This window comes from Cyprinodon tularosa, unplaced genomic scaffold (genome assembly GCF_016077235.1).
Source record: "Cyprinodon tularosa strain WSP-4 unplaced genomic scaffold, ASM1607723v1 ctg36, whole genome shotgun sequence".
NCBI lineage: Eukaryota > Metazoa > Chordata > Actinopteri > Cyprinodontiformes > Cyprinodontidae > Cyprinodon > Cyprinodon tularosa.
In genome coordinates, this window is record NW_024039074.1 from 1,625,281 (window position 1) to 1,640,463 (window position 15,183).

The 15,183-nt window shown below is 39.5% G+C and overlaps 1 protein-coding gene across 1 annotated transcript in view; it reads left to right on the top strand.

Annotated features, from left to right (window-relative positions):
- grk6 (G protein-coupled receptor kinase 6) overlaps positions 1-15,183 on the top strand; it is a 66,385-nt gene that overhangs the window by 49,442 nt on the left and 1,760 nt on the right. The window contains exons 7-15 of the mRNA XM_038295814.1: positions 4,073-4,136; positions 4,744-4,884; positions 9,878-10,068; positions 10,158-10,195; positions 10,871-10,960; positions 11,512-11,720; positions 11,901-12,038; positions 14,331-14,468; positions 14,978-15,112. Coding sequence (XP_038151742.1) covers positions 4,073-4,136; positions 4,744-4,884; positions 9,878-10,068; positions 10,158-10,195; positions 10,871-10,960; positions 11,512-11,720; positions 11,901-12,038; positions 14,331-14,468; positions 14,978-15,112 — 1,144 coding nt within the window. The remainder of the gene's footprint in view (positions 1-4,072; positions 4,137-4,743; positions 4,885-9,877; positions 10,069-10,157; positions 10,196-10,870; positions 10,961-11,511; positions 11,721-11,900; positions 12,039-14,330; positions 14,469-14,977; positions 15,113-15,183) is intronic.

Below are 15,183 nucleotides of genomic sequence, written 5' to 3' on the forward strand. Positions count from 1 at the left end.
ACCTTGTATCGACGGTTCAGGCTGGTGGTGGTGGTGTCATGGTGTGGGGAATATTTTCTTGGCACTCTTTGGGCCCCTTGGTACCAATTGAGCATCGTTGCAACGCCACAGCCTACCTGAGTATTGTTGCTGACCATGTCCATCCCTTTATGACCACAATGTACCCAACTTCTGATGGCTACTTTCAGCAGGATAATGCGCCATGTCATAAAGCTGGAATCATCTCAGACTGGTTTCTTGAACATGACAATGAGTTCACTGTACTCAAATGGCCTCCACAGTCACCAGATCTCAATCCAATAGAGCATCTTTGGGATGTGGTGGAACGGGAGATTCGCATCATGGATGAGCAGCCGACAAATCTGTGGCAACTGTGCGATGCCATCATGTCAATATGGACCAAACTCCCTGAGGAATGCTTCCAGCACCTTGTTGAATCTATGCCACGAAGAATTAAGGCAGTTCTGAAGGCAAAAGGGGGTCCAACCCGTTACTTGCATAGGGTACCTAATAAAGTGGCCGGTGAGTGTACAAAACAAAATTAGGTTGCTTACAGCTTACAGCTGTGAAATGAACATTACCATTTAAAGTGAGGCAGTGATCAGCATGTAGACAGTATAGGTGAAAAGGAAACCCAGTAAAAAAACAAAAATGGTGCAAAAGGGCAAGGTTCAGTGCAGTGCAAAATAAATATGGTGCAAAATGCAGTATAACAGCAGCCCTCCAAAAGGAATAGGTGTGACCAGCAAAAAAAACAGCTGGCAGAGGCATTTAAACAATGCTCCTGATGAAGGAGTCCAAAGTATGCCAAGGAGATATTCCCCATAATGTCACACCACCAACAGAAAGTTGGATTAATTCTGAAAACGGTTTCTAAAAATCCAGATCCATCAGGAAGCCTTTTCCATTCTTATTCTGCTTTCACACCAAACATTTGGAACATTTAATTGTGTCAGAGTCCAGTTTGTTGACGGGATTACATTGGGGTGAACCTGGAGCAGTAATCTACCATGTTGGTGGTGGTTTGCTGGCATTGTGAATGCATCAATCTAGGTTAGTCATGATCCAGACTTCACCACAGGTTAGGTTTTGTATCCCGACCTCCTATCCATGTTAAACACAAGATGAGCTGAAGAACTAAGTTTAACTAAGTTGTCATTTTAGTAACGTTTTTGGTGTCGAAATCAGGAGTAATAAGACTAAATCCTCAGAGTAAGAGACAGGCTTCAGACTTTCAGTAACACCTTCAGGCCAATGGCAGCAAACAGACTGGATGGAAGCCACGAGATTTACCCCCATGACAACAATCCAGGAACACTGGATTAACTTTATGTCTAACTACAATGTTGTGCTGATTTAATCGTTCATTGGTTTTACCTACTGTCTCCAACAGGATGAAACATGTTTCTGCTTCATGACTGAATGCAGATTGTGGTTGGCCACAAAAGCTGCAGTTTAAACCTGACAGGCTGCACAGATCGCAGGATAAATAACACTTGTTATAACCCCAAGCAGCGGCTTCTCAATCACAGCCCTGTTACTGCAGTGGATACCTAATGGTGTTAATGAGCGAAATCCCCAGAGTCACTCTGATAAAATGGGAGGAGTGATCCTAGGAGGGTAGCAGGTGTTATCAATAAATTTGTCTTTGTGAATACAATCAGTCTGCAAAAAACTGCGATGTTTAAAAGTTAAAATGAAAGAGTTGTTTGTGCTGCCATATAGTATTCCCACCTGACATTCTTCAATCATTTTGTGGGTCTTGTTCGGTTTTCCTGTTTTTTTCCTGGTACCTGAACATTTAAAGAGCAATGCTTCAAGCTTAAATATAATGTAAACACACGGTATGATCAAAGAAATTTGCTCATTTGGTTCTTCATTACCAGCCACTCCTAACAAAGACAAGTTATTTTTAGGATAAAGGTAATGCCCAGCAGAAAAAAACCTCAAGGTTGCTCTACACACTTTCCAGCTCCATTTGAGGGATCCTAGGTGTCCCCATGCGAGAAGGTTTATTTGGTCCAGAAAGTCATGTTAATGGTGGAATGTTCTTCCAGTCAGATGTACCAGGCTGTTAACGTCCAGGTGATCTGGTCTAAATCTACGGGAAACCCATCCATTGATCATCCAAACGGTATCCCTCTTTTCTGTCACACTCTCCAACTTTAAAGAACAGATTTAAAAAGTCCCCTCAGGCAGATCTAGGTCTCTCCTGCCTTTTACCAATTGGACGTGTCTTGAAAACCTCCAAAGCGAGATAACCAGGAGGCATCCTGATCAGGAGCCACCACTACTGACTCCTTTTGATGCAGAGGAGCAGAAGCTCTGCTTTAAGACGACGAATCTCAACAGCCCATCTTCCGCACAGCCAAATTACAAAATTTTAGCATCAGCACCTCTGATTGCCTGATGCTCCCACCGTCCACATAGGAAAATTTGTAACCAGGTGCACAGTTCAGCATAGAAAAACCTAGTGGATGAGCGACAGCTCCCACTAGCAGGGGTTCACAAATATAAACATCTAGAGACATCTTAAACTGCAAAAACAATCTAGAAATAAGTGAACATTTCTTAAATTGAGTGTATTTACCCATCATTTGAGTAGGTTAATAAGATGACTTGCCAAACAAATTAGTATTTTTACAATTAAAATAAGATAATATGCACTTGAAATAAGTTCCTATTTAAAATGTAATGAATGATTTAACCTATAAATATCACCTCAATAAACATATTGTAAAAACCCTCTTGGATATAAATGACACCCAGTCTTTCATTTCCCTGTGGATGAAACATAATCGAGCCTTAAGGCTGAGCCCAGGCTCCCTACAGAGGAGGATCGTTTTGCCTGTTTCTATTCAGGATCTTGTTCTTTCAGCCATGATCTATACGTTTTTACCCCGAGAGATGGTTGGGGTTTAGACAGACTAGTGATTCCAGAGATTTGCCTTTCAGCTCAACTCTTTCTTTACCACATAGCTCCAGAGAGTCCACCTCCTATCCATGTTTTCATAAGACACAGGACCCCAAACTGGATAAACAATTCAAATTTTACCACAAAGAGCCAGGGCTGCACAATGGAGCACTGTTGCATGTTCTCCCTGTAAATGCATGGGTTTCCTCCGGGTACTCCAGCTTCCTCCAAGTGTCCAAAAACAGGGCTGTTAGGTTATTTTGGCTTCTGTAGAAAAAACAAATCTCCCTAGGTGTGAGTGTGTGTGTGAATGGTTGTGTAAAACTTGTGTAGGCAGTAGGAACACTTCCAAAAAAAAAAAAGTAGCATGGTTTGGTTTCGGTTCTTCTTTAAAAACAATGGATAAAAGTAGTTTTTGCTGATGACTACATTTAATAAGTCATGGAATTGATTCACACAATCCTACTCGAAAGTAGGATGTTTAACTTTTCAGAAACCATTACCTACACTTACCCTGACTCATCTGTCGGCACATTAACAGAAATACTTCATTACTGATGGTAAACTATGACTTAGCAGAGGTGAGAATGAATACTGTAGTACAATACTAGAAAGGACTAAACCTCAGTCTTTGTCTTTCCTGTTACATTTTCTTTCAGCTTTTTATTGCCATTGCACTGTCACAAGTACAGTGCAATAAAATTCACTCTCTGCATTTAACCCATCCCCTTGGGGGGCAGTGGGCTGCCATTTGCTGCACCCGGGGAGCAGGGTTAAGGGTCTTTTTCAAACTCACAAGTTCAGGATTCCAAGCTCTATGCCCTAACCACTAGACCACCACTCCCCAAAGGTTTTTGGTCAAGAAGGTTAACTTTCTACAAGTAATATCATTACAAGAAAAAAAAAAAAATCAAATTTTTCCTTCTTCAGTGATCTTATATTATTAAACAAAGATAGCTAGAGTAAAAACAAGACAAACAAACCCAAAAATTTATTTTTTTAAATATTGATTCAACCTGTGGCACCAACAACTACAATAATGATGACTCAGGTTATCTTTAAGGAATATTAAATATAATTTCATAAACTGATAGACCTATGTGTCACAGCACTCTACTACCTTTGCCTTATAAATGAACTACTTTCTCTCTCCAACAGGCAGCCAGTGACGAAGAACACGTTCAGACAGTACAGAGTTTTAGGAAAAGGAGGCTTTGGGGAGGTAAGTGCCAACAGTTCTCTACCGCTCTTGGAGCGGCTGACCTTTAGGACGGCCCTGATTGGTGTTTTTTCCATCAAACTATTTTTCTTTTGCTGCGTTTCTAACCGAATCCTCTCCTTGGCACCCGAAAAGAGGAACTCCAGCACCGACGTCTGAATCCTATTAGGCTCCACTGAATGGCACTTCTGTACGACATATTTCTGTAATAAGCAGGAGTCATTTTAATGCCATGCTGGTCTCATGGCGATAGCAGATTGAATGTGATATCATTGGATCACGAGATAATGAGGGACATAAAAAGAGATAAGGGTTAAGCTTATGTGTTTGGATCGCGCTCGGCCTCATGCAGACGGGAGAAAATGCACGGAAATGTAGTGAATCATTGTCCTGTTTCCTTACTCAGTTTGGGTCAAGCATAAGCTGTTAGACAGATGACAGAAGTTGCTTCTCCAAGGTCAATGGGTTTGTTTTTCCTTCTTGGTAACAGAAAAAAAACACACCTGCCAAATCTCCGCTATTCCTGAGAAATTCAATCCGCCAATAAGTTGATCAATGCATCTGATGCTGCTCAGCCTGATGGATATCCTGTGGTTTTTATTTCCCGCAGGTGTGTGCGTGTCAAGTACGAGCCACAGGGAAAATGTACGCCTGCAAAAAACTGGAGAAGAAGAGGATAAAGAAGAGGAAAGGAGAGTCTATGGCACTTAATGAGAAGCAGATTCTGGAGAAAGTCAACAGCCGATTTGTTGTAAGAGTCTCTAATAAACATTATATGTGGTGAAATACTGCCCTACAGAGGCAAAGGGGGGCTTTGGATTGAAAAGACAAATAAAAAAAATCTTCCACCGAACACAAACTAAGGCTCTCACAATCATCTTTGCTACCGACTGTTAAAATAATTGGTCATTTTGACCTAAGCTGTATTTTTCAGTTTGTATATTTTTTATGATAATTTGATTTCTGGTGTTTTTCTGCACAGCATTAGGTTTGATTCTAGCCATCCACAGCTCTATCTGTGACGCCATCTATGACTTTAGCACTATGATTTTTAATTTGTGATAGATTTTTTTTCTTATACGTTAGCATCAATATATGTCATCCACATCTATCATCATTCTGTTAGGTGCTTCTAGTTGGTCTTACTTTAAAGGAATAGTACACCCAAAACATGATTAGCCTTCATTTTCTACTCACCCCCATGCTGAACAACACTCTGGAGTACTTTTTTGATATCTCAAATGCATCTGGAGATCTGGGAGGCTTCTTGCTGTCTGCTGACATTCAAATAATGGAGGTGCCCAGCGCCCGAGGCAGAAAGGTCCATAAAAGTCCACAAAAAACGTTTCAATATTCCTCCATACTGCTCGTCCAATGTATTCCAAGTTTCCTGAGTGGGTAGCATCCAGAATTTACTCGAAACGAAGTCATTTAGAATGTTTTTAGAGCATAAACAGTAGTGTATAGGATTTCCTGAAAGCGCGCACATGCGCGTTCACGAGCCTACGGAAGCCGGCAGACCAAACCAGCGCATTCAGCTCGGCAAAGAACTCATGCTCTTCCTCAACACTGAAGTCCTCAGACATTTTTCTTTCGTTGTTTCTTTCTTTGCACAGGTAAACAGCACATTTCTTCTTCTACGCTTGCATTATTGGCAGAGCAGACGCTGAATGCGTACTTTCATCTGGTTTGGTGTGCCGGCTTCCGTAGCGTCGTGAGCGCGCTTTCAGGAAATCCTATACACTACTGTTTATGCTCTAAAAACATTCTAAATGACTTCGTTTCGAGTAAATTCTGGATGCTACCCACTCAGGACACTTGGAATACATTGGACGAGCAGTATGGAGGAATATTGACACGTTTTTGTGGACTTTTATGGACCTTTCTGACTCGGGCACAATAGACCTCCATTATTTGAATGTCAGCAGACAGCAAGAAGCCTCCCAGATCTCCGGATGCATTTGAGATATCAAAAAAGTACTCCAGGGTGTTGTTCAGCATGGGGGTGAGTAGAAAATGAAGGCTAATCATGTTTTGGGTGTACCGTATTTTCACGACCATAAGGCGCACCGTACTAAAAGGCGCAGTCTCAGTTATGTGTCCCATTTCTGTATTTAACACACACATAAGGCGCACCGGACTATAGGGCGCGTTTTTTATATACAGGTACATGTCCTCTACTACCTTTAAATACCTCTACTGCGTATTTAAAAATACAGCGGGGGCAAAACTGAGTATGACTGTGCTTTATTCATGTATTTATTAAAAAGTATTAATCAAACCTGGCAGCTGGCCGTGAGACAGACACATCTCAGATGACACAGCGCTGTGATCACTCCTAAATTAACTTAAAATCCTGAAACCTGCCGACGGAATATGTTCGCTTTTATTGCCGGTATCCTGGTGCCTGCAGTTTAAATTATTTAGATGAAAAACACCTGCCATCCACCGCGTGAACCCGGAGGCTGCCCTGCCTAGAGGCTGCTGTTGAAGGGATTTCTACTGTCGGTGCACCGCTGGTATGTGGGGGTCTGAGCGCCTCCGACAGAAATAGATAATCTGGATGAACTGACTGCAATTATTAAGTTTTCAGGTGGACTTTCTCACTTAAAAACATATTAAAACTACTTTATTCCCACTGATCACAGCAAATATAGCTGCAAGATTTAGATTATTTAGATGAAAAAACACCTGCCAGCCACCGCGGTGAAGAGGAGGAGACCCGCCCAGAGGCTGCTGTTGAATTAAGTTTTCAGGTAGAAAAATAGAGCGGGAGCAAAACTGAGTATGTTTGTGCTTTATTCATGTATTTATTACAAAGTATTAATCAAACCCATCAAAGTCATCATCCTCTGTTTCTGAATTAAACAGCTGCGCTAAATCAGACATGCCGATTTCCCCTTCTTCGCTGTCAGTCACTTTCCGTGCAGCGCAGCTCCTCAGAAATAATGCCGGCTTTTGCGAAAGCTTGAACAACAGAGCCAACAGACACGTTATTCCAAGCATCTACAATCCATCCGCAAACGGTGGCGTAACTCGCCCGGCGCTGCCTTCCACTTATCGTGAAACTGTGGTCTCCGTCTGTCATCCATCGGTCCCACGCCGCTCGCAGCCTTACTTTGAACGGCCGCTTCACACCGATGTCGAGCGGTTGAAGCTCCTTTGTCAGACCCCCCGGGATAAGGGCGAGCACAGCGTCCATTTGATTCACCTTTTTTTTCACATCAGCTGTGAGATGGGCACGCATGGAGTTACATATTAACAGCGATGGTGATGAGTGGAAAAAAAAACACCTGGTCTCCTTACATTCAGCCACTCTTTCATCATCTCCTCAATGAGGTGGTCTCAAAAGTCGCAGTTACAACACACATAGGGCGCACCGCACCAAAGGCGCACCGCACATTTTGAGGGAAAAAAAAGACGTTTAAGTGCGCCTTATAGTCGTGAAAATACGGTACTATTCCTTTAACTCTGCCATCAGCTAACATAACTGCATTGAATTAGGGTTGTGTGCATTTTAATATGTGTTCATACTATAGTTAATAGCAGTGGCGGCTGGTGGGGTTTTCTCCAAGGGGGGCTATAAATTCAAAATAGATATATACCAAAAACCAATGAAACATATACCAAGTTATCACACACCAGTATATTTATATGAATGCCAAAAACAAAAAACACTATGAAAACACTTTATAAAAAAAAAAAAACATAATTTCATGTACAGGTTTACTTTTTGACCATAAATGTTTCCCTTCTGAGGCTTTGTGAAAATAAATCTTTGTTTTGCATGGCCCAATATTGTGTCACAAACCTAAAAAAACAATGTGCCAGTTTAATAATGCAGAAGCTATTAGTCAGCTTTATACTTTTTTTTAATATGTACAAGCTATTTTCTGAGAGTGTGTTTATTTATGAGCAACTATGCAAATGAACAAACATCTAGAAAAAGTGCACTATATTATATTATTTTCCATGCAAATCTCAGATTGTTCATTCTTCTTTGCCTTTTCTAAAATGTGCTTTAAATCAGTCCTAGCTGTCTTTATCCATGCTGGATCAGATCCTGGCCTTTGAAAAAAGGAGGCAGGGAAAGCAGAATAAAGCTACATGCTGCCAGCCAAGCCTTGTTGCTAAACCAGGTCCTGGAAAAGGACATTCCTTGCACCATTTCTCTTTCTCTCTTTCTCCAATGCGTCTCCAACCCCCGCAAATCGACCTGTCAATCACCTGCAAAACGTCTGCGCTGTGGCGGGACGTGGTGAGCAAATACACTTCCTGTCAGCGCAGCTCTGGTGCGTGTCACTATCCGTCCCGGCAGCACGATCTGTCCTGCGCATGCATAAACAGATATACATCTGAGTGTCCATAGATAATGTAATTATGGTACTAAAACTACTACAACTTATTTCTATCCTTAACTCACTAAAGAATGCTAATACACATCTTTAAAAATTTTTTATGACTTTTGTGAGACATATTTTATGCTTTTTACATTTTCTTCGTTAAACTTCTCTGACGTCATCACCCGACATGCTCAGAGCAGTCTGGTAAAATATGATTAAACCATGTTTATCTGCATTTCAGTTGTTTCTTTCTTAAGATTACCCACTATATACCATAAGGTTAAAACAAAATGAAAACAAAACTCAAAAAGACTAGATTTATGTTTTAATCCAAAGCTGAAAAAGTTAGCCACCAGAAGTAGCGTAGGATCTCATTTCCGGTGCAGATCGGGCTGATAAAACAAAGAATTTTAGGGCATTCATTTTCTCAGGAAATACATTATTAACCTTAAACACATTATATTTTAAAACTATTTTTGAGGAGGGAAAACGTCATTTAGGTCTTTTTAACTAAATAAAATCTAGGACAACCCGGATGTATATCAGGATGCACATATGCAAATGACCTGATGGCGCATGTGCAGAACAGATCGTGCTTCCGGGACGGATCGGGTAGTGACAGTGCACCCCAACCTCTCCTATACGCTTGTATTACAGAGGAGCTACTGCGCAGGTACAACTTTTAACGAGAGTCAGTGGGCAAAGATTTGTGCGCCTTAGGGTGGAAATACGTCACCAATCTGACGAAAAATGGAATGATGCTTTAATAGTCATTAAAGAGTGAATATCTTACACATCTAAAAATTATTTATAGATATATTTAAAAATATTTTACATTTATATTTAAAATTAAATAATAACTTATTTATTTTATGTCTTAAACAGTGTCATTGGGTGTGGGGTGGCGCCCTAGTGCTCTCTATTGGCCACTGGTTTATAGTTAGATACTATCTTTAGCTTTGCAATCAGCCAATTAAAGCTTTAAATAAACGGTTATTTACCTTAGTATCTTTAGTTTTTGCAGTACAATTATTTTTTTTTTTTATATTCGTTTATTAATTTTTTCAGAAGTCTAATCACTATCTCTTTGGCTAGCAGTTTTATTTTCTTCATTCCTTTTTGACCTCAGCTTTAAATTTTCTCCCTGTGTTCTGGTGAAGTTATGAGATTAAGAATGTTACTTTATGTTTCTGTGCACCTCCATGACCAGTAGAGGGCGACTCAATCATATACCTAAAGCCCTCCTCTGTCGCTATGGTTTGTGTCAGACATAATATAAGTTATATATGTAAAAGGGTATTATATGTATGTCTATGGTTTGTGTCTCATGGTAAATAACCAGTTTTGGACAGAGGAGTTTTCTAGATTAGTGTGAATAAATCAGAGCTGTTCTCTGTCCAGGTGAGTTTAGCGTATGCCTACGAAACGAAAGATGCCCTGTGTCTCGTGTTGACCCTCATGAATGGCGGAGACCTCAAGTTTCACATCTACCACATGGGAGAGGCCGGCTTTGATGAGAAGAGGGCCGTGTTTTATGCCGCAGAGATATGCTGTGGGCTGGAGGACCTTCACCGAGAGCGGATTGTATACAGGTGAGCTCCTCTAAAGACCAACTTAGCTTCATCTAATCCACTTATCCTGTGTCTCACTGTGCGGATGTGTTTATTATTGTGTCTCCAAGGGACCTAAAGCCAGAAAACATCCTCCTAGATGACCACGGTGAGTGGCCTAATCAGCAGCTTACCATATAGTATATATTGTGATTATAATTATGTATGAAAAAACCCATTTTACGTTCATGTTTGCTTTACAGAAAATAATAAAACTTGTAACACTTAACAAAATTTGTTCTTGAATCACTTTCATTTCTAAGTTAAAATGTAAAGAATTTTATTCTTTCACAATATCAATAAATGTTGCCTTTTAAACCAATTTGTTAATTTTGAAGGTAGAGAAAAAAAAAGTCCAAATATAGTGTTATATTTCACGCAATTATCTATTCTTTCTTTATTGGCTAGTTTGTCTTAAACATGCCTATTTTACTTTTAATCAAAAAATACATCTAAATGTGTTTTGATTTTCTTGTTTTTTGCTTGATAACTTTTTACAGGAGCATAACACTTTAAAATCAGCCTTAAACTTGAATGGAAAATATGGTATCTAATATTCAACACCAGAGGGCGCTCTAATTCCTAACTGTGACATGCCTAAGAAAAGAAATGTCCTTCCCTTTGGACAAAACATTAGTTAATGTGATTAGGATACGTAATTTCTGTTTTAAATGTTAACATCTCAGATGACAGGTGCTATTTAAAACTTAGATATTTATTTGAAGGACACTTCTGTTCATTTGCTTGAGGTGTTGTAAATATATTTGCTGCTTCTTGTCACCAGGTCATATCAGAATATCAGACCTGGGTCTGGCCATCCACGTGCCTGAAGGACAAACCATCAAGGGACGGGTGGGGACTGTTGGATACATGGGTGAGGTTTTATTCCCCCAGTTTTTTATTAATCTGTTGATCTTTTCAAATTATAAGATTAAGAAAATAAGGAATATGAATGTTCACTCCTTTATCCATGTTTTGTGTAATTCTAACATCTTCTCTGAAACCATGGCATCACCTGCTGATAGAAATGGTATAAAAAAAATATCGAAAGCTTATGTTGAGGCCATTAATTCAGTCTAGTTAAAAGAAAATCTGAAGAAGTGTTGGGATTATTATCCTACTGAGGGAATGAAGGATGATCCATTGTCCGTGTTCTTTCTGAGGCAGGTCTTTTAAATTTTAAGATATCCTGGTATCTGAAATATTTCCTGATGACAAACTTTAATAGGAACCAAGCAACAGCTGCCTTATTTGAATGTCATGTTCTCTCGTCTCTTCCACATTTTCAAAAGAAGACTCCTAACCCAGCAATCCATTATTATTGAGAAGCCAATTCTTTCCTTTTGTCCTAAAAATATACGGCACCCTCTCAGGCCTCATCAAGTTACTGCGGCTTTACAAGGTTTCTTTCCTGGTTTTGTGCAGCTCCTGAGGTGGTGATGAACGAGCGGTACACCTTCAGTCCTGACTGGTGGGCGCTGGGCTGCCTGCTGTACGAGATGATTGAAGGCCAGTCGCCTTTTCAGCAGAGGAAGAAGAAGATCAAGAGGGAGGAGGTGGAGCGGCTGGTCAGGGAGGTGCAGGAAGAATACTCCATTAAATTCTCTGAGGATGCCAAGTCCATCTGTAAAATGGTAGGTCTCCATTATTTCATCCAACCTGCTTTAATCGTACCTCTTCCTTCTGATATTTATGAGCTTTATTTCAGTCTATAAAGCTGAGGCTTTCAGATTCTATTTGAAAGTCATAAATTAATAATTTTTTTAAAAGCTAATCTTTGGCTAAAAATGTGGAAATTTGTTTGCATGTATCAGCTGCTGGCCAAAGATCCCACAGAGAGGCTGGGCTCCTTGGGGGGCGGAGCCTCTGAGGTTAAAGGTCACCCCATCTTCCGCGACATAAACTTCAAACGGCTTGAGGCTGGCATGCTGCAGGCACCCTTCACCCCCGATGTAAGTCCATCCGAACGATGGCAGTAAGCAGCAGCAGGGAAAAAAGTACAGATAGGATCTGATGCACAGAGATTAATGGCTAACTTCTAGGTTTTAAATGTTTCTCTTTGTTCTTTGACTTATTCATAAATCAGGAGGAGGAAATTTTAGTCACAAGAGTTAATGTCACCAATACGAAGAACTAAATGATATTACTGTATTACAATGTGGTTTAATAAACATCGGCATATTATGTAATATATTATGTAAATTAAGAATTTCACAACTGTGTTTATTAATTATTCTATGCAGTTTAACTAAAATAACCAATGGGGAACTAATAACCTATTACTAAATAACTGGCACTAATACAGGAACCAGTGCAATCGAATCTTGTGCAAAACTACAATGTAAATTAATATTTGGTAATAGGATTAAAAATCGTAATTCATCATCTTCTTAGTTTTTTTTTTACAATTGACAAAACAGCTAAACAATTCAAACCTTCAAGGAAGCTGTAAAGTCTAAAAACTATCCATGACATAAGACAACACTTTTCTGGATGTTTCATTTTGGACAACGTGATGGAAATTAAGTTTTTAAACATTTTTTGGACCAAAATTTATGGACCAAAATAAGGATAAATGAATAAGATAAGTAATAATAAAATAAGAACATCCATCTGGTTATATATCCTGGATACTGAGTGGTTCTGTACATCCTGTCTGTGTTTTATGTGGTAGGTCTTGAGTGGCTGATCTTTTGAAAAGTAAAATACAATGGTTATTTTATTTTGTGTACATCCTATGGGTTTATGAGGCAAACCTGAAAGCTTTATATTTTTGTGTTGGTTTAATTAATCCTAAATCCCAACGGGAAATTTTTAAACTAGACTGAGAAATAATTAATCTAGTGGCCAAATTAGTGAAAACAAGGATTCAAGCGTACTATAAAAAGCTGTAGGTATAGAGAAAACAAACCATTTGATGTCAGTTTGATGTAATCCTACACTCAGCCTTCACATTGATAGTTTAAGCTAACTGCTGTATATTTTATTCATATCTACTCAAGTACTAGATTGCTTAAAATATTTATTTATTTACAAAGTGAACCATCTTAGACCAGATGAGATAAGGATAAGATAAAAAAAAAAAAATCCAAAGAGAAAGCTCGTAATAACTGCTCAGAAATGCCCATCTTTTTTCAATATCTGGTACAGTGAATAGATGGGCTGGTGCAATAATACGGACTGGGTATGAACCCGGCATGTCTTCATGCATTAGCGCCAAGGTTGTGTTGAAAATTCGGACTGGATTTTTGTCATCATGGTATTTTTATATATAAATGAGTAGAATGGAGTTTGAGTTTTAATGTCCGTCATTTTTTTAGCGTGAAAAATCGCGGATACGGAACAGGTGTGTGTGAAGACACCGAGATGCGTGAGTCTCAAACCCATTGAGTGAGAGTTGACAGCCCTGTAAACAACCTGTGAAACATATTCTCACAGCAGAAAACTGCTTGTTGTTACGGCCAAATGCCACACAAGTTGGCATTTTTATGGCGCGACTCCGTGAGTGTAGGGAGTACTAAGATCGTGCAAGTGACTTCAGTTTTTTCAGCCTATCAGCCATACAGTGAATAGATAGAGATGAGTGTTTTTTCTGCAGGAACTCGTTTTATTTAGAGAGGGGGAAAAAAAGAACTACAGCAAATGATGCTCAGATATGGTTCCTCATTTATCCAGGACATGACAATCCTAAGTGTTAAATTCTTTATTGGATTCTTCTTTCTTCCTGACATGATTTTTAGACTGTTTATTTGCTGAGACCTTAAACAAGAACTGTAAAGTGTCCTGTGTTAGATTCTTTGCTAAACTACTTATTTATTGTCCTATTTTTTATTTATTTTCAAGTTTTTAATCAAGGAATTGGCAGCTTATTAGTGTTCACTTCATTTTATGTTCTTCAGAATTTTGGTGTAACAAACTAATAATATACAAATTTTACCAAAATAATCTCCAGTTGTAACAGTCATCAATGTCAGTGATTCTATATGAGCACAGGCTAATAATATACGTGAAGAAGAATTATCTTTTTCAATGAGAAGCTCTTTAAATAGAGACAGGAAGTGGAGTTAATTAATCTGTCCAATCAGAATGTCACTGAGGCTCAGGCCAGATTAAAATGTAAAACTGAAATAATTTGGGACACCGAGTCGTCCTGCAGCCTGTCGTTCTGCGGAGGATTTATTTCTCAGTTAATTCTTTCTGTAACCTTTGCTTTAACCCTGCCGTTTCTTTTGTGATGCTTTTAGCCTCAGGCCATCTACGCTAAAGACGTTCTGGACATAGAGCAGTTCTCCACGGTAAAGGGCGTGGAGCTGGACCCTAAAGACGAGTCGTTCTACAGCAAAGTGTCAACGGGCTGCGTCTCCATCCCCTGGCAGAACGAGGTCAGAACCCAGCGACTAGAATAAACCCCCAGTGAGGATTAAACTGTAGTGCTTTGAGATTTCTGCAAGCATAGCTAAACAATGCTGTTTGAAAACTAAAACAATTTGTTTGGTTAAGATGTTTCTATCATTTGAACAGGTTTTTGGAAATGCTTTAGTATATTGTACAGATTTTTAATATATTTTGACCTCAGTTTTGTTATAAAAGTGCCCCCTTCTAGATACGAGATACCATAAAAGGTAATGCGTGTTCCCTTTCTGTGATATTACTATAAATTTAGCTGAGGAAGAAATTCAGAGCATGGTTAATAGTTTGGTATTAAAGCAGAGCAGAACTCCATCCTCTACGAACATTTCTCTTGGGTTACCATGAATAGTCAAAGATAATGAAGTGACTGATTCATGTGTGCTTATTACCGTCCAACAGTAAGAAACACCTTTTTTTCATCAAAGTGTCATAAAAAAGTTCAGTTTGTTCACTTTTTCCTGTTTTGTGTTCCACCTTGCAGATGATCGAGACGGAGTGTTTTGCTGAATTGAATTTGTTTCACGAGGACGGCGCCGTTCCTCCCGACCTGGACTGGAGAGGGCAGCCGTCCCCAACGCCCAAACAAGGACTGCTGCAGCGGCTCTTCGGCCGACAGGTGAGAACAGCGTCGCTATGCAGGATTCATCATGCTTTAAGCACAATGCAGGATTTGATTAACATAGAAAA